Below are 23,441 nucleotides of genomic sequence, written 5' to 3'. Positions count from 1 at the left end.
TTACCGTGAAGAGCTTCCTGTAGTTCTGTCTCTTACTGTGAAGAGCTTCCTGTAGTTCTGTCGCTTATCGTGAAGAGCTTCCTGTAGTTTTGTCTCTTATCGTGAAGAGCTTCCTGTAGTTCTGTCTCTTACCGTGAAGAGCTTCCTGTAGTTCTGTCTCTTATCGTGAAGAGCTTCCTGTAGTTCTGTCTCTTATCGTGAAGAGCTTCCTGTAGTTCTGTCTCTTACTGTAAAGAGCTTCCTGTAGTTCTGTCTCTTACCGTGAAGAGCTTCCTGTAGTTCTGGATCAACAGTAGCGTCACGTTGATAATAGCGTTGCTGTCTTCGATGCCCAGACACAGAGGACTCTCCGACATCTTCTCCTTCTGCAGCAGGTTTGGGCCGAAGATCACAGCCAGGTTCGCAGCCGTCATCTTGTTCCCCGAGATCTGCGCAGGCGAAGCACCGACAGGGTTAAACCAAGAGTACCAGACGAGTTCCAGAATCCCTCAAAGTGGGATCGCTTTGGGGATCTTGGATTCTTCTTTATTATCTATAATTCGGAAAAAATCTGTTCTTTTAGTTGGCGAAAACATCTACTTTAATTCTTAGTTTTGGCCGGTGAAAATGCATGTAATTTGAGTCTTTTTAGCCTTTATTATGAGTTTTTATTTAGTATGCTGCGATGTGATTGGTCCAAACGGCGTGCAAGCGTACCTGTTCTCCCTCAGGGCTGACGCAGTCCTGGGCGTAGCTCTGGACCGTGTGCAGCAGAGACAGCAACCTGAGCAGAGTGTCCGAGTTACAGGGAGGGAGAAGGTACAGGAGCAACTGCAGGAAGTCCATCTGCTCAGCGCCGCGCAAGGCTGGGACAGAAGAGAGACAAGAACATCGAGGAACGTCAAGGAACACCAAGAAATATCAAGAAGGACATCAAGAAACACTAAGAGTTGTCAAGAAACATCAAGAAACACCAAGAAACATCAAGAAACACCAGGAAACACTAAGAGTCATCAAGAAGGACATACAGGAACTTCAAGAAACACCAAGAAACACCAAGAAACATCAAGAAACATCAAGAAACACAAGAAACACAAGAAACACAAGAAACATCAAGAAACACCAAGAAACACAAGAAACACCAAGAAACACAAGAAACACAAGAAACATCAAGAAACACCAAGAAACACAAGAAACACCAAGAAACACAAGAAACACAAAGAAACACAAGAAACACCAAGAAACATCAAGAAACACCAGGAAACACTAAGAGTCATCAAGAAGGACATACAGGAACTTCAAGAAACACCAAGAAACACCAAGGAACACAAGAAACACCAAGAAACACAAGAAACACAAGAAACATCAAGAAACACCAAGAAACACAAGAAACACCAAGAAACACCAAGAAACACAAGAAACACAAGAAACACAAGAAACACCAAGAAACACAAGAAACACCAAGAAACACAAGAAACACAAGAAACACAAGAAACACAAGAAACATAAGAAACACAAGAAACACCAAGAAACACAAGAAACACAAAGAAACACAAGAAACACCAAGAAACATCAAGAAACACCAGGAAACACTAAGAGTCATCAAGAAGGACATACAGGAACTTCAAGAAACACCAAGAAACACCAAGGAACACAAGAAACACCAAGAAACACAAGAAACACAAGAAACATCAAGAAACACCAAGAAACACAAGAAACACCAAGAAACACCAAGAAACACAAGAAACACCAAGAAACACCAAGAAACACAAGAAACACAAGAAACACAAGAAACACCAAGAAACACAAGAAACACCAAGAAACACAAGAAACACAAGAAACACAAGAAACACAAGAAACACAAGAAACACAAGAAACATAAGAAACACAAGAAACACCAAGAAACACCAAGAAACACAAGAAACACAAGAAACACAAGAAACACAAGAAACACAAGAAACACAAGAAACACCAAGAAACACAAGAAACACAAGAAACACAAGAAACACAAGAAACACAAGAAACACAAGAAACACCAAGAAACACAAGAAACACAAGAAACACAAGAAACACAAGAAACACAAGAAACACAAGAAACACCAAGAAACACCAAGAAACACCAAGAAACACAAGAAACACCAAGAAACACAAGAAACACAAGAAACACAAGAAACACCAAGAAACACAAGAAACACAAGAAACACAAGAAACACAAGAAACACAAGAAACACAAGAAACACCAAGAAACATCAAGAAACACAAGAAACACAAGAAACACAAGAAACACCAAGAAACACAAGAAACAAATTACAGGTTCTAGGGTAATAAACACGAGTGCATTTGGCGTACAGTTGGCGTGGAGGAAGGCCGGGTACAGTTCCCGTGGTAACAGAGGGTCAGGCATATCCCGTAAGAACTCTTTAAGCAGCGCGGCGACGTCGTGGAGACTCTGCTCCTCGTCCAGCGGCACGTCGACGCCCAGGTCGAAGTCTTCACGTAACTGCGGAACCGTCATGAAAACAGACAAAAGCCTCTGAGTTTAGCAATCTGCTCCTCATCCGCCGACATGATCAACAAATGCCCCCTGTCAGCCCCTGTCAGCCCCTGTCAGCTCCTGTCAGCCTCTGTCGGTCCCCATCGGCCCCTGTCAGCCCCTGTCAGCTCCTGTCAGCCTCTGTCGGCCCCTGTCGGCCCCTTTCAGCCCCTGTCAGCCCCTGTCTGTCCCCATCGGCCCCTGTCAGCCCCTGTCGGCCCCTGTCAGCCCCTGTCAGCACCATTCGGCCCCTGTCAGCTCCTGTCAGCTCCTGTCAGCCCCTGTCGGCCCCTGTCGGCCCCTCTCAGCCCCTGTCAGCCCCTGTCGGCCCCTGTCGGTCCCATTCACAGACTGACCACAGGTGTGAGCGGCTCATTTGAGTAACTGTGAAACTGTCTCGTTTCCTCTCCTGCTTCACAGAGAGAACAGCGCCCTCACCTGGCGGACGCGCTTCTTGGAGCTGCCCACGCGGAAAATGCCCAGCGTCTGTAAACCTGCAGAATCATGACATATGTAATAACACACCGTCTGTAAACCTGCAGAATCATGACACATGTAATAACACACCGTCTGTAAACCTGAAGAATCATGACACATATAATAACACACCGTTTGTAAATCTGCAGAATCATGACACATGTAATAACACACCGTCTGTAAACCTGCAGAATCATGACACATATAATAACACACCGTCTGTAAACCTGAAGAATCATGACACATATAATAACACACCGTTTGTAAATCTGCAGAATCATGACACATGTAATAACACACCGTCTGTAAACCTGCAGAATCATGACACATATAATAACACACCGTCTGTAAACCTGCAGAATCATGACATATATAATAACCCACCGTGTGTAAACCTGCAGAAACATGACACATGTAATAACACACCGTCTGTAAACCTGCAGAATCATGACACATATAATAACACACCGTGTGTAAACCTGCAGAAACATGACACATGTAATAACACACCGTGTGTAAACCTGCAGAATCATGACACATGTAATAACACACCGTCTGTAAACCTGCAGAAAAATGACATATGTAATTATAACCATGATGAAGTCATGAGTACACTGCGTTTCTGACCGTGTGTCTGGATGCAGTGGCAGCAGCTCTCCACCAGGCGGGGCACTTGTCTGTAGATGGGGTTCAGGCTCAGTTTGGTTGGGGTGCGCCCCCTGCTGGAGTCATGAGGCTTCTTCAGGTCCAGCTCAGCCGGGTGAGACAGCTGCAGCGCCTCCAGCAGGCGAGACTGACTCTCTACAAGGTCTGAGATGGAGTCCACGGAGAGACCGCCCTGAGGACACAGGCCAGGTTAGACCGGTTCTACGAGACATGCTCCTCCCACAGAGACAAGCTCCTCCCACAGAGACACGCTCCTCCCACAGAGACAAGCTCCTCCCACAGAGACACGCTCCTCCCACAGAGACACGCTCCTCCCACAGAGACACGCTCCTCCCACAGAGACATGCTCCTCCCAGAGACATGCTCCTCCCAGAGACATGCTCCTCCCACAGAGACATGCTCCTCCCACAGAGACACGCTCCTCCCACAGAGACACGCTCCTCCCACAGAGACACGCTCCTCCCACAGAGACATGCTCCTCCCACAGAGACAAGCTCCTCCCACAGAGACACGCTCCTCCCACAGAGACACGCTCCTCCCACAGAGACATGCTCCTCCCAGAGACATGCTCCTCCCAGAGACACGCTCCTCCCACAGAGACATGCTCCTCCCAGAGACATGCTCCTCCCAGAGACATGCTCCTCCCACAGAGACATGCTCCTCCCAGAGACATGCTCCTCCCAGAGACACGCTCCTCCCACAGAGACAAGCTCCTCCCACAGAGACACGCTCCTCCCACAGAGACACGCTCCTCCCACAGAGACATGCTCCTCCCAGAGACATGCTCCTCCCAGAGACATGCTCCTCCCAGAGACATGCTCCTCCCACAGAGACATGCTCCTCCCACAGAGACATGCTCCTCCCACAGAGACATGCTCCTCCCAGAGACATGCTCCTCCCACAGAGACATGCTCCTCCCACAGAGACATGCTCCTCCCACAGAGACGCGCTCCTCCCACAGAGACAAGCTCCTCCCACAGAGACATGCTCCTCCCACAGAGACGCGCTCCTCCCACAGAGACAAGCTCCTCCCACAGAGACACGCTCCTCCCACAGAGACATGCTCCTCCCACAGAGACACGCTCCTCCCACAGAGACACGCTCCTCCCACAGAGACACGCTCCTCCCACAGAGACATGCTCCTCCCACTGAGACATGCTCCTCCCACAGAGACATGCTCCTCCCACAGAGACACGCTCCTCCCACAGAGACATGCTCCTCCCACTGAGACATGCTCCTCCCACAGAGACATGCTCCTCCCACAGAGACACGCTCCTCCCACAGAGACATGCTCCTCCCACAGAGACATGCTCCTCCCACTGAGACATGCTCCTCCCACAGAGACATGCTCCTCCCACTGAGACATGCTCCTCCCACAGAGACATGCTCCTCCCACAGAGACACGCTCCTCCCACTGAGACATGCTCCTCCCACTGAGACATGCTCCTCCCACACAAGGTTCTGAGCCTTTATCACACTCTCAAGTCTAAAAAATGAGGCCACAAACTAGTTTAGTCACAAACTTAATAATAAATCCAAAATCCTCTGTAAATGTTTTTTTGTCTAAAATGTGGACAAAATGAAGACATTTAAACTGCTTTGTCCATTTTTCACATTCAAATGTCCCACATACGTGACATTTGGGCTGTTTTTACACAGAAAACGCCTCGTTTCTGTCTGAAAACACGACAACAGGATAAAAGTTTGCGGTGTACATATTTGAATATACAACATATTTGTGTCTGGACTTCAACTGCAGAAGAATTCCTGGTTCCACAGTTTGAGAAGCACAATTCTGAGTCAGAATGTTCCAGGCTGAGGCATTAAACGTCTTCTCTCCATCTCCAGAGCTTCATGAGACGCTGAGGTTCAGGGACATGAGTCACGGACATGTTTGACCCAAAACCAATGGGAACAACGTGACCTTTTCCTCTCCCACGTGACCTTTTCCTCTCCGACATGACCTTTTCCTCTCGTGACCTTTGCCTCTCCGACGTGACCTTTTCCTCTCGTGACCTTTTCCTCTCCGACGTGACCTTTTCCTCTCCGACGTGACCTTTTCCTCTCCGACGTGACCTTTTCCTCTCCGACGTGACCTTTTCCTCTCTGACGTGACCTTTTCCTCTCTGACGTGACCTTTTCCTCTCGTGACCTTTTCCTCTCCAACGTGACCTTTTCCTCTCTGACGTGACCTTTTCCTCTCTGACGTGACCTTTTCCTCTCGTGACCTTTTCCTCTCCGACGTGACCTTTTCCTCTCCGACGTGACCTTTTCCTCTCTGACGTGACCTTTTCCTCTCCAACGTGACCTTTTCCTCTCTGACGTGACCTTTTCCTCTCCCACGTGACCTTTACCTCTCTGACGTGACCTTTTCCTCTGCCACGTGACCTTTTCCTCTCTGACGTGACCTTTTCCTCTCTGACGTGACCTTTTCCTCTCTGACGTGACCTTTTCCTCTCCGACGTGACCTTTTCCTCTCCGACGTGACCTTTTCCTCTCCGACGTGACCTTTTCCTCTCTGACGTGACCTTTTCCTCTCCAACGTGACCTTTTCCTCTCTGACGTGACCTTTTCCTCTCTGACGTGACCTTTTCCTCTCGTGACCTTTTCCTCTCTGACGTGACCTTTTCCTCTCCCACGTGACCTTTACCTCTCTGACGTGACCTTTTCCTCTCCCACTTGACCTTTGCCTCTCCGACGTGACCTTTTCCTCTCGTGACCTTTTCCTCTACGACGTGACCTTTTCCTCTCCGACGTGACCTTTTCCTCTCTGACGTGACCTTTTCCTCTCTGACGTGACCTTTTCCTTTCTGACGTGACCTTTTCCTCTCCCACGTGACCTTTTCCTCTCCGACGTGACCTTTTCCTCTCGTGACCTTTTCCTCTCCGACGTGAACTTTTCCTCTCGTGACCTTTTCCTCTCCGACGTGACCTTTTCCTCTCCGACGTGACCTTTTCCTCTCTGACGTGACCTTTTCCTCTCCGACGTGACCTTTTCCTCTCGTGACCTTTTCCTCTCCGACGTGACCTTTTCCTCTCGTGACCTTTTCCTCTCCAACGTGACCTTTTCCTCTCCGACGTGACCTTTTCCTCTCGTGACCTTTGCCTCTCCAACGTGACCTTTTCCTCTCGTGACCTTTTCCTCTCCGACGTGACCTTTTCCTCTCTGACGTGACCTTTTCCTCTCCAACGGGACCTTTTCCTCTCTGACGTGACCTTTTCCTCTCCGACGTGACCTTTTCCTCACGTGACCTTTTCCTCTCCCACTTGACCTTTTCCTCTTCGACGTGACCTTTTCCTCACGTGACCTTTTCCTCTCCCACTTGACCTTTGCCTCTCCGACGTGACCTTTTCCTCTCGTGACCTTTTCCTCTACGACGTGACCTTTTCCTCTCCGACGTGACCTTTTCCTCTCTGACGTGACCTTTTCCTCTCTGACGTGACCTTTTCCTTTCTGACGTGACCTTTTCCTCTCCCACGTGACCTTTTCCTCTCCGACGTGACCTTTTCCTCTCGTGACCTTTTCCTCTCCGACGTGAACTTTTCCTCTCGTGACCTTTTCCTCTCCGACGTGACCTTTTCCTCTCCGACGTGACCTTTTCCTCTCTGACGTGACCTTTTCCTCTCCGACGTGACCTTTTCCTCTCGTGACCTTTTCCTCTCCGACGTGACCTTTTCCTCTCGTGACCTTTTCCTCTCCAACGTGACCTTTTCCTCTCCGACGTGACCTTTTCCTCTCGTGACCTTTGCCTCTCCAACGTGACCTTTTCCTCTCGTGACCTTTTCCTCTCCGACGTGACCTTTTCCTCTCTGACGTGACCTTTTCCTCTCCAACGGGACCTTTTCCTCTCTGACGTGACCTTTTCCTCTCCGACGTGACCTTTTCCTCACGTGACCTTTTCCTCTCCCACTTGACCTTTTCCTCTTCGACGTGACCTTTTCCTCACGTGACCTTTTCCTCTCCCACTTGACCTTTGCCTCTCCGACGTGACCTTTTCCTCTCGTGACCTTTTCCTCTACGACGTGACCTTTTCCTCTCCGACGTGACCTTTTCCTCTCTGACGTGACCTTTTCCTCTCCCACGTGACCTTTTCCTCTCCGACGTGACCTTTTCCTCTCCGACGTGACCTTTTCCTCTCGTGACCTTTTCCTCTCCGACGTGACCTTTTCCTCTCGTGACCTTTTCCTCTCCGACGTGACCTTTTCCTCTCCGACGTGACCTTTACCTCTCGTGACCTTTTCCTCTCCGACGTGACCTTTTCCTCTCGTGACCTTTGCCTCTCCGACATGACCTTTTCCTCTCGTGACCTTTTCCTCTCCGACGTGACCTTTTCCTCTCTGACGTGACCTTTTCCTCTCCACCGTGACCTTTTCCTCTCTGACGTGACCTTTTCCTCTCCGACGTGACCTTTTCCTCTCGTGACCTTTGCCTCTCCAACGTGACCTTTTCCTCTCGTGACCTTTTCCTCTCCGACGTGACCTTTTCCTCTCTGACGTGACCTTTTCCTCTCCGACGTGACCTTTTCCTCACGTGACCTTTTCCTCTCCAAATTGACCTTTTCCTCTCGTGACCTTTGCCTCTCCGACGTGACCTTTTCCTCTCGTGACCTTTTCCTCTCCGACGTGACCTTTTCCTCTCCGACGTGACCTTTTCCTCTCCGACGTGACCTTTTCCTCTCTGACGTGACCTTTTCCTCTCCAACGTGACCTTTTCCTCTCTGACGTGACCTTTTCCTCTCTGACGTGACCTTTTCCTCTCGTGACCTTTTCCTCTCCAACGTGACCTTTTCCTCTCTGACGTGACCTTTTCCTCTCTGACGTGACCTTTTCCTCTCGTGACCTTTTCCTCTCTGACGTGACCTTTTCCTCTCCCACGTGACCTTTACCTCTCTGACGTGACCTTTTCCTCTCCCACTTGACCTTTGCCTCTCTGACGTGACCTTTTCCTCTCTGACGTGACCTTTTCCTCTCTGACGTGACCTTTTCCTCTCCGACGTGACCTTTTCCTCTCCGACGTGACCTTTTCCTCTCCGACGTGACCTTTTCCTCTCTGACGTGACCTTTTCCTCTCTGACGTGACCTTTTCCTCTCGTGACCTTTTCCTCTCTGACGTGACCTTTTCCTCTCCCACGTGACCTTTACCTCTCTGACGTGACCTTTTCCTCTCCCACTTGACCTTTGCCTCTCCGACGTGACCTTTTCCTCTCGTGACCTTTTCCTCTCCGACGTGACCTTTTCCTCTCTGACGTGACCTTTTCCTCTCTGACGTGACCTTTTCCTTTCTGACGTGACCTTTTCCTCTCCCACGTGACCTTTTCCTCTCCGACGTGACCTTTTCCTCTCCGACGTGACCTTTTCCTCTCGTGACCTTTTCCTCTCCGACGTGACCTTTTCCTCTCGTGACCTTTTCCTCTCCGACGTGACCTTTTCCTCTCCGACGTGACCTTTTCCTCTCTGACGTGACCTTTTCCTCTTCGACGTGACCTTTTCCTCTCGTGACCTTTTCCTCTCCGACGTGACCTTTTCCTCTCGTGACCTTTTCCTCTCCAACGTGACCTTTTCCTCTCCGACGTGACCTTTTCCTCTCGTGACCTTTGCCTCTCCAACGTGACCTTTTCCTCTCGTGACCTTTTCCTCTCTGACGTGACCTTTTCCTCTCCAACGGGACCTTTTCCTCTCTGACGTGACCTTTTCCTCTCCGACGTGACCTTTTCCTCACGTGACCTTTTCCTCTCCCACTTGACCTTTTCCTCTTCGATGTGACCTTTTCCTCACGTGACCTTTTCCTCTCCCACTTGACCTTTGCCTCTCCGACGTGACCTTTTCCTCTCGTGACCTTTTCCTCTACGACGTGACCTTTTCCTCTCCGACGTGACCTTTTCCTCTCTGACGTGACCTTTTCCTCTCCCACGTGACCTTTTCCTCTCCGACGTGACCTTTTCCTCTCCGACGTGACCTTTTCCTCTCGTGACCTTTTCCTCTCCGACGTGAACTTTTCCTCTCGTGACCTTTTCCTCTCCGACGTGACCTTTTCCTCTCCGACGTGACCTTTTCCTCTCGTGACCTTTTCCTCTCCGACGTGACCTTTTCCTCTCGTGACCTTTTCCTCTCCAACGTGACCTTTTCCTCTCCGACGTGACCTTTTCCTCACGTGACCTTTTCCTCTCCCACTTGACCTTTTCCTCTTCGATGTGACCTTTTCCTCACGTGACCTTTTCCTCTCCCACTTGACCTTTGCCTCTCCGACGTGACCTTTTCCTCTCGTGACCTTTTCCTCTACGACGTGACCTTTTCCTCTCCGACGTGACCTTTTCCTCTCTGACGTGACCTTTTCCTCTCCCACGTGACCTTTTCCTCTCCGACGTGACCTTTTCCTCTCCGACGTGACCTTTTCCTCTCGTGACCTTTTCCTCTCCGACGTGAACTTTTCCTCTCGTGACCTTTTCCTCTCCGACGTGACCTTTTCCTCTCCGACGTGACCTTTTCCTCTCGTGACCTTTTCCTCTCCGACGTGACCTTTTCCTCTCGTGACCTTTTCCTCTCCAACGTGACCTTTTCCTCTCCGACGTGACCTTTTCCTCTCGTGACCTTTGCCTCTCCAACGTGACCTTTTCCTCTCGTGACCTTTTCCTCTCCAACGGGACCTTTTCCTCTCTGACGTGACCTTTTCCTCTCCGACGTGACCTTTTCCTCACGTGACCTTTTCCTCTCCCACTTGACCTTTTCCTCTTTGACGTGACCTTTTCCTCACGTGACCTTTTCCTCTCCCACTTGACCTTTGCCTCTCCGACGTGACCTTTTCCTCTCGTGACCTTTTCCTCTACGACGTGACCTTTTCCTCTCCGACGTGACCTTTTCCTCTCCGACGTGACCTTTTCCTCTCGTGACCTTTTCCTCTCCGACGTGACCTTTTCCTCTCGTGACCTTTTCCTCTCCGACGTGACCTTTTCCTCTCCGACGTGACCTTTACCTCTCGTGACCTTTTCCTCTCCGACGTGACCTTTTCCTCTCGTGACCTTTGCCTCTCCGACATGACCTTTTCCTCTCGTGACCTTTTCCTCTCCGACGTGACCTTTTCCTCTCTGACGTGACCTTTTCCTCTCCGACGTGACCTTTTCCTCTCCGACGTGACCTTTTCCTCTCGTGACCTTTGCCTCTCCAACGTGACCTTTTCCTCTCGTGACCTTTTCCTCTCCGACGTGACCTTTTCCTCTCCGACGTGACCTTTTCCTCTCGTGACCTTTGCCTCTCCAACGTGACCTTTTCCTCTCGTGACCTTTTCCTCTCCGACGTGACCTTTTCCTCTCTGACGTGACCTTTTCCTCTCCAACGGGACCTTTTCCTCTCTGACGTGACCTTTTCCTCTCCGACGTGACCTTTTCCTCACGTGACCTTTTCCTCTCCAAATTGACCTTTTCCTCTTCGACGTGACCTTTTCCTCACGTGACCTTTTCCTCTCCCACTTGACCTTTGCCTCTCCGACGTGACCTTTTCCTCTCGTGACCTTTTCCTCTCTGACGTGACCTTTTCCTCTCCCACGTGACCTTTTCCTCTCCGACGTGACGTTTTCCTCTCCGACGTGACCTTTTGCCTCTCGTGACCTTTTCCTCTCCGACGTGACCTTTTCCTCTCGTGACCTTTTCCTCTCCAATGTGACCTTTTCCTCTCCGACGTGACCTTTTGCCTCTCGTGACCTTTTCCTCTCCGACGCGACCTTTTCCTCTCGTGACCTTTTCCTCTCCCACGTGAAGTTTTCCTCTCTGACGTGACCTTTTACTCTCCCACGTGACCTTTTCCTCTCCGACGTGACCTTTTCCTCTCGTGACCTTTTCCTCTCCCACGTGACCTTTTCCTCTCGTGACCTTTTCCTCTCGTGACCTTTTCCTCTCGTGACCTTTTCCTCTTCCTCTCTGACGTGACCTTTTCCTCTCTGACGTGACCTTTTCCTCTCCCACGTGACCTTTTCCTCTCTGACGTGACCTTTTCCTCTCCCACGTGACCTTTTCCTCTCCGACGTGACCTTTTCCTCTCGTGACCTTTTCCTCTCCCACGTGACCTTTTCCTCTCGTGACCTTTTCCTCCCCGATGTGACCTTTTCCTCTCTGACGTGACCTTTTCCTCTCCGACGTGACCTTTTCCTCTCTGACGTGACCTTTTCCTCTCTGATGTGACCTTTTCCTCTTCGACGTAACATTTTCCTCTCGTGACCTTTTCCTCTCCAACGTGACCTTTTCCTCTCTGACGTGACCTTTTCCTCTCCCAAGTGACGTTTTCCTCTCTGAGGTGACCTTTTCCTCTCTGACGTGACCTTTTCCTCTCCCACGTGACCTTTTCCTCTCCGACGTGACCTTTTCCTCTCCCACGTGACCTTTTCCTCTCCCACGTGACCTTTTCCTCTCTGACGTGACCTTTTCCTCTCCCACGTGACCTTTTCCTCTCCGACGTGACCTTTTCCTCTCCCACGTGACCTTTTCCTCTCCCACGTGACCTTTTCCTCTCTGACGTGACCTTTTCCTCTCCCACGTGACCTTTTCCTCTCCGACGTGACCTTTTCCTCTCTGACGTGACCTTTTCCTCTCCCACGTGACCTTTTCCTCTCCGACGTGACCTTTTCCTCTCCCACGTGACCTTTTCCTCTCGTGAAGTTTTCCTCTCCCACGTGCCCTTTTCCTCTCCGACGTTACCTTTTCCTCTCCCACGTGACCTTTTCCTCTCGTGACCTTTTCCTCTCCCACGTGACCTTTTCCTCTCGTGACCTTTTCCTCTCCGATGTGACCTTTTCCTATCCGACGTGACCTTTTCCTCTCCCACAAGACCTTTTACTCTCCCACGTGACCTTTTCCTCTCTGACGTGACCTTTTCTTCTCCCACTTGACCTTTTCCTCTCCGACGTGACCTTTTCCTCTCCGACGTGACCTTTTCCTCTCCGACGTAACCTTTTCCTCTCTGACGTGACCTTTTCCTCTCCCACGTGACCTTTTCCTCTCCGACGTGACCTTTTCCTCTCCCACGTGACCTTTTCCTCTCTGATGTGACCTTTTCCTCTCCGACGTAACCTTTTCCTCTCGTGACCTTTTCCTCTCCAACGTGACCTTTTCCTCTCTGACGTGACCTTTTCCTCTCCGACGTAACCTTTTCCTCTCGTGACCTTTTCCTCTCCCAAGTGACCTTTTCCTATCCGACGTGACCTTTTCCTCTCCCACGTGACCTTTTCCTCTCTGACGTGACCTTTTCCTCTCCAACGTGACCTTTTCCTCTCTGACGTGACCTTTTCCTCTCCGACGTAACCTTTTCCTCTCGTGACCTTTTCCTCTCCCACGTGACCTTTTCCTCTCCGACGTGACCTTTTCCTCTCCCACGTGACCTTTTCCTCTCCCACGTGACCTTTTCCTCTCTGACGTGACCTTTTCCTCTCCCACGTGACCTTTTCCTCTCCGACGTGACCTTTTCTTCTCTCACGTGACCTTTTCCTCTCGTGACCTTTTCCTCTCCCACGTGACCTTTTCCTCTCGTGACCTTTTCCTCTCCGATTTGACCTTTTCCTCTCTGACGTGACCTTTTCCTCTCCGACGTGACCTTTTCCTCTCCCACGTGACCTTTTCCTCTCTGACGTGACCTTTTCCTCTCCCACGTGACCTTTTCCTCTCCGACGTGACCTTTTCTTCTCCCACGTGACCTTTTCCTCTCGTGACCTTTTCCTCTCGCACGTGACCTTTTCCTCTCGTGACCTTTTCCTCTCCGACGTAACCTTTTCCTCTCGTGACCTTTTCCTCTCCAACGTGACCTTTTCCTCTCTGACGTGACCTTTTCCTCTCCCACGTGACCTTTTCCTCTCCGACGTGACCTTTTCCTCTCTGACGTGACCTTTTCCTCTCCGACGTGACCTTTTCCTCTCCCACGTGACCTTTTCCTCTCCCACGTGACCTTTTCCTCTCTGACGTGACCTTTTCCTCTCTGACGTGACCTTTTCCTCTCCCACGTGACCTTTTCCTCTCCGACGTGACCTTTTCCTCTCCCATGTGACCTTTTCCTCTCCCACGTGACCTTTTCCTCTCTGATGTGACCTTTTCTTCTCCCACTTGACCTTTTCCTCTCCAACGTGACCTTTTCCTCTCCAACGTGACCTTTTCCTCTCGTGACCTTTTCCTCTCCCACATGACCTTTTCCTCTCTGACGTGACCTTTTCCTCTCCCACGTGACCTTTTCCTCTCCGACGTGACCTTTTCCTCTCTGACGTGACCTTTTCCTCTCCCACGTGACCTTTTCCTCTCCGACGTGACCTTTTCCTCTCTCACGTGACCTTTTCCTCTCGTGACCTTTTCCTCTCCGACGTGACCTTTTCCTCTCCCACGTGACCTTTTCCTCTCGTGACCTTTTCCTCTCCCACATGACCTTTTCCTCTCTGACGTGACCTTTTCCTCTCCCACGTGACCTTTTCCTCTCCGACGTGACCTTTTCCTCTCCCACGTGACCTTTTCCTCTCGTGACCTTTTCCTCTCCCACGTGACCTTTTCCTCTCTGACGTGACCTTTTCCTCTCTGACGTGACCTTTTCCTCTCTGACGTGACCTTTTCCTCTCTGACGTGACCTTTTCCTCTCCGACGTGACCTTTTCCTCTCTGACGTGACCTTTTCCTCTCCCACGTGACCTTTTCCTCTCTGACGTGACCTTTTCCTCTCCCACGTGACCTTTTCCTCTCCGACGTGACCTTTTCCTCTCCCACGTGACCTTTTCCTCTCTGACGTGACCTTTTCCTCTCCCACGTGACCTTTTCCTCTCCGACGTGACCTTTTCTTCTCCCACGTGACCTTTTCCTCTCGTGACCTTTTCCTCTCCGATGTGACCTTTTCCTCTCGTGACCTTTTCCTCTCCCACGTGACCTTTTCTTCTCCCACGTGACCTTTTCCTCTCGTGACCTTTTCCTCTCCCACGTGACCTTTTCCTCTCGTGACCTTTTCCTCCCCGATGTGACCTTTTCCTCTCTGACGTGACCTTTTCCTCTCCGACGTGACCTTTTCCTCTCTGACGTGACCTTTTCCTCTCGTGACCTTTTCCTCCCCGATGTGACCTTTTCCTCTCTGACGTGACCTTTTCCTCTCCGACGTGACCTTTTCCTCTCTGACGTGACCTTTTCCTCTCTGATGTGACCTTTTCCTCTTCGACGTAACATTTTCCTCTCGTGACCTTTTCCTCTCCCACGTGACCTTTTCCTCTCCCACGTGACCTTTTCCTCTCTGACGTGACCTTTTCCTCTCCCACGTGACCTTTTCCTCTCCGACGTGACCTTTTCCTCTCCCACGTGACCTTTTCCTCTCCCACGTGACCTTTTCCTCTCTGACGTGACCTTTTCCTCTCCCACGTGACCTTTTCCTCTCCGACGTGACCTTTTCCTCTCCCACGTGACCTTTTCCTCTCGTGACCTTTTCCTCTCCCACGTGCCCTTTTCCTCTCCGACGTGACCTTTTCCTCTCCCACGTGACCTTTTCCTCTCGTGACCTTTTCCTCTCCCACGTGACCTTTTCCTCTCGTGACCTTTTCCTCTCCGATGTGACCTTTTCCTATCCGACGTGACCTTTTACTCTCCCACGTGACCTTTTCCTCTCTGACGTGACCTTTTCTTCTCCCACTTGACCTTTTCCTCTCCGACGTGACCTTTTCCTCTCCGACGTGACCTTTTCCTCTCCGACGTAACCTTTTCCTCTCTGACGTGACCTTTTCCTCTCCCACGTGACCTTTTCCTCTCCGACGTGACCTTTTCCTCTCCCACGTGACCTTTTCCTCTCTGATGTGACCTTTTCCTCTCCGACGTAACCTTTTCCTCTCGTGACCTTTTCCTCTCCAACGTGACCTTTTCCTCTCTGACGTGACCTTTTCCTCTCCAACGTGACCTTTTCCTCTCGTGACCTTTTCCTCTCCCAAGTGACCTTTTCCTATCCGACGTGACCTTTTCCTCTCCCACGTGACCTTTTCCTCTCCCACGTGACCTTTTCCTCTCTGACGTGACCTTTTCCTCTCCAACGTGACCTTTTCCTCTCTGACGTGACCTTTTCCTCTCCCACGTGACCTTTTCCTCTCCCACGTGACCTTTTCCTCTCTGACGTGACCTTTTCCTCTCCCACGTGCCTTTTCCTCTCCGACGTGACCTTTTCTTCTCCCACGTGACCTTTTCCTCTCGTGACCTTTTCCTCTCCCACGTGACCTTTTCCTCTCGTGACCTTTTCCTCTCCGATGTGACCTTTTCCTCTCTGACGTGACCTTTTCCTCTCCGACGTGACCTTTTCCTCTCCCACGTGACCTTTTCCTCTCTGACGTGACCTTTTCCTCTCCCACGTGACCTTTTCCTCTCCGACGTGACCTTTTCTTCTCCCACGTGACCTTTTCCTCTCGTGAGCTTTTCCTCTCCCACGTGACCTTTTCCTCTCGTGACCTTTTCCTCTCCGATGTGACCTTTTCCTCTCCCAAGTGACCTTTTCCTATCCGACGTGACCTTTTCCTCTCCCACGTGACCTTTTCCTCTCTGACGTGACCTTTTCCTCTCTGACGTGACCTTTTCCTCTCCCACGTGACCTTTTCCTCTCTGACGTGACCTTTTCTTCTCCCACTTGACCTTTTCCTCTCCGACGTGACCTTTTCCTCTCTGACGTGACCTTTTCCTCTCTGACGTGACCTTTTCCTCTCCTACGTGACCTTTTCCTCTCCCACGTGACCTTTTCCTCTCCCACGTGACCTTTTCCTCTCCAACGTGACCTTTTCCTCTCTGACGTGACCTTTTCCTCTCCCACGTGACCTTTTCCTCTCTGACGTGACCTTTTCCTCTCCCACGTGACCTTTTCCTCTCCCACGTGACCTTTTCCTCTCTGACGTGACCTTTTCCTCTCTGACGTGACCTTTTCCTCTCTGACGTGACCTTTTCCTCTCTGACGTGACCTTTTCCTCTCTGACGTGACCTTTTCCTCTCTGACGTGACCTTTTCCTCTCCGTCTCTGAATCGTGTGTCTAAAGTGTGAGGTTTGTCGTCCGAAGCGTTCGAACCCAAAACAAGCCTGAACTGCACTTTGGAGACGTCACGTGACCTTTTCTCTGCGTCCGATTGGCTACTGCAGATACATAAATGACACGTCTCCGCTCGGCTTTAGCGGCTTAAGCTAGCTGTGGATCAGAGGTGGAGTACCGGCTGCATACGGTAGTTACGCTAACGCTAACGCAGTGACCCCGTGGTCCCGGGACAGTTTAGAAGCAGTGACCACGTGGTCCCGGGGCAGTTAAGGTGAAGTGACCACGTGGTCCCGGGGCAGTTAAAAAGCAGTGACCACGTGGTCCCGGGGAAGTTTAGATGCAGTGACCACGTGGTCCCGGGGCAGTTTAGGTGAAGTGACCACGTGGTCACGGGGAAGTTAAGAAGCAGTGACCACGTGGTCCCGGGGCAGTTTAGATGCAGTGACCACGTGGTCCCGGGGCAGTTTAGAAGCAGTGACCACGTGGTCCCGGGGCAGTTTAAGTGAAGTGACCACGTGGTCCCGGGGCAGTTTAGAAGCAGTGACCACATGGTCCCGGGGCAGTTTAAGTGAAGTGACCACGTGGTCCCGGGGCAGTTTAGAAGCAGTGACCACGTGGTCCCGGGGCAGTTTAAGTGAAGTGATCACGTGGTCCCGGGGTAGTTTGGGTGCAGTGAGCACGTGGTCCCGGGACAGTTCAGAAGCAGTGACCACGTGGTCCCGGGGCAGTTTAGAAGCAGTGACCACGTGGTCCCGGGACAGTTTAGATGCAGTTACCACGTGGTCCCGGGGCAGTTTGGGCGCAGTGACCACGTGGTCCCGGGGCAGTTTGGGTGCAGTGACCACGTGGTCCCGGGGCAGTTTGGGTGCAGTGACCACGTGGTCCCGGGACAGTTTAGAAGCAGTGACCACGTGGTCCCGGGGTAGTTTGGGTGCAGTGACCACGTGGTCCCAGGGCAGTTTAGAAGCAGTGACCACGTGGTCCCGGGGCAGTTTAGAAGCAGTGACCACGTGGTCCCGGGGCAGTTTAGATGCAGTGACCACGTGGTCCCGGGGCAGTTTAGATGCAGTGACCACGTGGTCCCGGGACAGTTTAGAAGCAGTGACCACGTGGTCCCGGGACAGTTTAGAAGCAGTGACCACGTGGTCCCGGGGCAGTTTAGATGCAGTGACCACGTGGTCCCGGGGTAGTTTGGGTGCAGTGACCACGTGGTCCCGGGGCAGTTTAGAAGCAGTGACCACGTGGTCCCGGGGCAGTTTAGAAGCAGTGACCACGTGGTCCCGGGAGAGTTTAGAAGCAGTGACCACGTGGTCCCGGGGCAGTTTAGATGCAGTGACCACGTGGTCCCGGGGCAGTTTAGATGCAGTGACCACGTGGTCCCGGGACAGTTTAGATGCAGTGACCACGTGGTCCAGGGACAGTTTAGAAGCAGTGACCACGTGGTCCCGGGACAGTTTAGAAGCAGTGACCACGTGGTCCCGGGACAGTTTAGAAGCAGTGACCACGTGGTCCCGGGTTAGTTTGGGTGCAGTGACCACGTGGTCCCGGGACAGTTTAGAAGCAGTGAGCACGTGGTCCCGGGACAGTTCAGAAGCAGTGACCACGTGGTCCCGGGGCAGTTTAGAAGCAGTGACCACGTGGTCCCGGGGTAGTTTAGAAGCAGTGACCACGTGGTCCCGGGACAGTTTAGATGCAGTGACCACGTGGTCCCGGGGCAGTTTGGGCGCAGTGACCACGTGGTCCCGGGGCAGTTTGGGTGCAGTGACCACGTGGTCCCGGGACAGTTTAGAAGCAGTGACCACGTGGTCCCGGGGTAGTTTGGGTGCAGTGACCACGTGGTCCCAGGGCAGTTTAGAAGCAGTGACCACGTGGTCCCGGGGCAGTTTAGAAGCAGTGACCACGTGGTCCCGGGGCAGTTTAGATGCAGTGACCACGTGGTCCCGGGACAGTTTAGAAGCAGTGACCACGTGGTCCCGGGACAGTTTAGAAGCAGTGACCACGTGGTCCCGGGGCAGTTTAGATGCAGTGACCACGTGGTCCCGGGACAGTTTAGAAGCAGTGACCACGTGGTCCCGGGACAGTTTAGAAGCAGTGACCACGTGGTCCCGGGGCAGTTTAGATGCAGTGACCACGTGGTCCAGGGACAGTTTAGATGCAGTGACCACGTGGTCCCGGGACAGTTTAGATGCAGTGACCACGTGGTCCCGGGACAGTTTAGAAGCAGTGACCACGTGGTCCCGGGACAGTTTAGAAGCAGTGACCACGTGGTCCCGGGACAGTTTAGATGCAGTGACCACGTGGTCCCGGGACAGTTCAGAAGCAGTGACCACGTGGTCCCGGGGCAGTTTAGAAGCAGTGACCACGTGGTCCCGGGACAGTTTAGATGCAGTTACCACGTGGTCCCGGGGCAGTTTGGGCGCAGTGACCACGTGGTCCCGGGGCAGTTTGGGTGCAGTGACCACGTGGTCCCGGGGCAGTTTGGGTGCAGTGACCACGTGGTCCCGGGACAGTTTAGAAGCAGTGACCACGTGGTCCCGGGGTAGTTTGGGTGCAGTGACCACGTGGTCCCGGGGCAGTTTAGAAGCAGTGACCACGTGGTCCCGGGGCAGTTTAGAAGCAGTGACCACGTGGTCCCGGGGCAGTTTAGATGCAGTGACCACGTGGTCCCGGGGCAGTTTAGATGCAGTGACCACGTGGTCCCGGGACAGTTTAGAAGCAGTGACCACGTGGTCCCGGGACAGTTTAGAAGCAGTGACCACGTGGTCCCGGGGCAGTTTAGATGCAGTGACCACGTGGTCCCGGGGTAGTTTGGGTGCAGTGACCACGTGGTCCCGGGGCAGTTTGGGTGCAGTGACCACGTGGTCCCGGGACAGTTTAGAAGCAGTGACCACGTGGTCCCGGGGTAGTTTGGGTGCAGTGACCACGTGGTCCCAGGGCAGTTTAGAAGCAGTGACCACGTGGTCCCGGGGCAGTTTAGAAGCAGTGACCACGTGGTCCCGGGGCAGTTTAGATGCAGTGACCACGTGGTCCCGGGGCAGTTTAGATGCAGTGACCACGTGGTCCCGGGACAGTTTAGAAGCAGTGACCACGTGGTCCCGGGACAGTTTAGAAGCAGTGACCACGTGGTCCCGGGGCAGTTTAGATGCAGTGACCACGTGGTCCCGGGGTAGTTTGGGTGCAGTGACCACGTGGTCCCGGGGCAGTTTAGAAGCAGTGACCACGTGGTCCCGGGGCAGTTTAGATGCAGTGACCACGTGGTCCCGGGGCAGTTTAGATGCAGTGACCACGTGGTCCCGGGACAGTTTAGAAGCAGTGACCACGTGGTCCCGGGACAGTTTAGAAGCAGTGACCACGTGGTCCCGGGGCAGTTTAGATGCAGTGACCACGTGGTCCCGGGGTAGTTTGGGTGCAGTGACCACGTGGTCCCGGGGCAGTTTAGAAGCAGTGACCACGTGGTCCCGGGGCAGTTGGAGTGGGAGCTACATCAAAGTCCAGACAAATTCTCGTTCCCGAAAGTCCGTAAAGGTCGACGTGATGAAGCACAGAGTGTAGTCGGGAGAATAAAGGGCGTGTCGGGATGAAAAGGGGCGTGTCGGGATGAAAAGGGGCGTGTCGGGATTAAAAGGGGCGTGTTGGGAGGAAAAGGGGCGTGTCGGGATGAAAAGGGGCGTGTTGGGAGGAAAAGGGGCGTGGCACGTTCAGCGACGCCCACGTGACTAAAAACCTGTGAAACGCTTGAATTATGTGTGAAACTCTGGGAGGAGCGATCCTGCCGTGACCTCGTCCTCAGACTGAGGTCAAAGGGCAAATACCAGCCACAGACACACGCTCACTCACCAGCGTACTCTTCATGAACTGGAGCCAGTGTCTTGCTCATGGACACAACGGCAGTGTAAAGTAGCGCCCCCGTGTGGCACCAGCGGTCTCATGTCCCGCCCGTTCCATGTCGCAAATTAACATAAACTTAATTGTTCTAAAAAAAAAAAATCTATAAAAAGAGTGAAAAACAATGAAAATGCAAAGTTTTGAGATTTAAACCCAACATTTGGGGATCCAATAGCAACGCACAGCTAGCGTAGCGCGTTAGCAACAGCTGCTTCCTGTTTACGGCCGCACGGCACTCGCTTTGTCAAGAGCCACAATCTGATGTTTCCAGGTCATAAAGCGTCTGACATGACCCAAATCCAAAGACGCCACGCCCCTCACACACACTAGCTTTAGCCACGCCCCTCACACACACTAGCTTTAGCCACGCCCCTCACACACACTAGCTTTAGCCACGCCCCTCACACACACTAGCTTTAGCCACGCCCCTCACACACACTAGCTTTAGCCACGCCCCTCACACACACTAGCTTTAGCCACGCCCCTCACACACACTAGCTTTAGCCACGCCCCTCACACACACTAGCTTTAGCCACGCCCCTCACACACACTAGCTTTAGCCACGCCCCTCACACACACTAGCTTTAGCCACGCCCCTCACACACACTAGCTTTAGCCACGCCCCTCACACACACTAGCTTTAGCCACGCCCCTCACACACACTAGCTTTAGCCACGCCCCTCACACACACTAGCTTTAGCCACGCCCCTCACACACACTAGCTTTAGCCACGCCCCTCACACACACTAGCTTTAGCCACGCCCCTCACACACACTAGCTTTAGCCACGCCCCTCACACACACTAGCTTTAGCCACGCCCCTCACACACACTAGCTTTAGCCACGCCCCTCACACACACTAGCTTTAGCCACGCCCCTCAAACACACTAGCTTTACCCACGCCCCTCACACGCACTAGCTTTAGCCACGCCCCTCACACACACTAGCTTTAGCCACGCCCCTCACACGCACTAGCTTTAGCCACGCCCCTCACACACACTAGCTTTAGCCACGCCCCTCACACGCACTAGCTTTAGCCACGCCCCTCACACACACTAGTTTTAGCCACGCCCCTCACACACACTAGCTTTAGCCACGCCCCTCAAACACACTAGCTTTAGCCACGCCCCTCAAACACACTAGCTTTACCCACGCCCCTCACACACACTAGCTTTAGCCACGCCCCTCACACGCACTAGCTTTAGCCACGCCCCTCACACACACTAGCTTTAGCCACGCCCCTCACACACACTAGCTTTAGCCACGCCCCTCACACACACTAGCTTTAGCCACGCCCCTCAAACACACTAGCTTTACCCACGCCCCTCACACACACTAGCTTTAGCCACGCCCCTCACACGCACTAGCTTTAGCCACGCCCCTCACACACACTAGCTTTAGCCACGCCCCTCACACACACTAGCTTTAGCCACGCCCCTCACACACACTAGCTTTAGCCACGCCCCTCACACACACTAGCTTTAGCCACGCCCCTCACACACACTCGCTTTAGCCACGCCCCTCACACGCACTAGCTTTAGCCACGCCCCTCACACACACTAGCTTTAGCCACGCCCCTCACACACACTAGCTTTAGCCACGCCCCTCACACACACTAGCTTTAGCCACGCCCCTCACACACGCTAGCTTTAGCCACGCCCCTCAAACACGCTAGCTTTAGCCACGCCCCTCACACACGCTAGCTTTAGCCACGCCCCTCAAACACGCTAGCTTTAGCCACGCCCCTCACACACACTAGCTTTAGCCATGCCCCTCACATGCAGAGAAGTCAAAGAACCCGCCATCCCCACCGTACTCTTTTCTAACCCTTTGCTAACACCTTGCTAACCCTTTGCTAACCCTTTGCTAACCTTTTGCTAACCCTTTGCTAACCCTTTACTTACCCTTTGCTAACCCTTTGCTAACCCTCTACTAACTCTTTGCTAACTCTTTACTTACCCTTTTGCTAACCCTTCGCTAACCATTTGCTAAGCCCTTTTGCTAACCCCTTGCCAACCCTTTACTAACCCTTTGCTAACCTTTTACTAACCCTTTGCTAACCCTTTACTAATCCTTTGCTAACCTTTTGCTAAGCCCCTGCTAACCCCTTGCCAACCCTTTGCTAACCCTCTGGTCCTCACCCTGCGCTGCACCCGGCCGCTGTTGTCTAGGAACGTGGGTGATTGTGGCTTGTCGTGGGAGAATGGCGCGGGTGCGACGGCGTTGGCGGAGGGCGACCCCGGCGGTCCACAGAAGGCGGGGCTCATCAGGGGCCGGCCCCCCGAGAACAGGAGCCTCTTCTCGGCCCTGAAGCGCAGCACGCTGGCCTCCAGGTCCAGGCAGTCCCTGCGACTCTCCTTCAGCTCGTCCTGACGACGCTTGTGGGCGCGGTCGTTAGCGATGACCTGCGACAGCGGCAAGCCGAACACTCTGGGCGCCGACTCTGAGGGCGACAATCACCACCAACAACAGTCAGGAAACAGGACAACAACAACAACAACGGTCAGGAAACAGGACAACAACAACAACAACGGTCAGGAAACAGGAACCAGTTTAACAGAGAAAACAAACGTTTACAGACCAGGAGCTTTAGCCACACAAAGTGCAACAGAACAACAACAACACAATAACAACAACAACACGACGACAACAACAGGACAACAACAACACCACAACAACAACAACAACAACAGGACAACAACAACAGCAACAGGACAACAACAACACCACAACAACAACAACAACAACATGATAACAACAACACAACGATAACAACAGGACAACAACAACAAAAACAACTGGACAACAACAACACAACAACACGACAACAACATGACAACAACAACAACATGACAACAACTTTAAATACAAAATAAGAAACGAATAAAAGTAGGGTTAACAAAATA

General features: G+C 52.3%; 1 protein-coding gene across 1 annotated transcript in view; it reads right to left on the bottom strand.

Moving 5' to 3' along the window:
• arhgap36 (Rho GTPase activating protein 36) overlaps positions 1 to 23,005 on the bottom strand; it is a 32,959-nt gene extending 9,954 nt beyond the window's left edge. Inside the window, exons 1-6 of the mRNA XM_072464416.1 lie at positions 22,677 to 23,005; positions 3,617 to 3,827; positions 2,951 to 3,006; positions 2,329 to 2,479; positions 697 to 845; positions 261 to 428 (exon numbers count right to left, since the gene is read on the bottom strand). Of these exons, the coding sequence (XP_072320517.1) occupies positions 261 to 428; positions 697 to 845; positions 2,329 to 2,479; positions 2,951 to 3,006; positions 3,617 to 3,827; positions 22,677 to 22,802 (861 nt within the window). The 5' untranslated portion in view covers positions 22,803 to 23,005. The remainder of the gene's footprint in view (positions 1 to 260; positions 429 to 696; positions 846 to 2,328; positions 2,480 to 2,950; positions 3,007 to 3,616; positions 3,828 to 22,676) is intronic.
• Positions 23,006 to 23,441: the final 436 nt, after the last annotated feature.

This window comes from Eucyclogobius newberryi, unplaced genomic scaffold (assembly GCF_026437365.1).
Source record: "Eucyclogobius newberryi isolate DKJ021-1_F unplaced genomic scaffold, fEucNew1.0.hap1 SCAF_469, whole genome shotgun sequence".
NCBI classification, from domain to species: domain Eukaryota; kingdom Metazoa; phylum Chordata; class Actinopteri; order Gobiiformes; family Gobiidae; genus Eucyclogobius; species Eucyclogobius newberryi.
The sequence above is the reverse complement of the archived record's forward strand: the minus strand, read 5'-3'. Positions and strand labels throughout refer to the sequence as shown.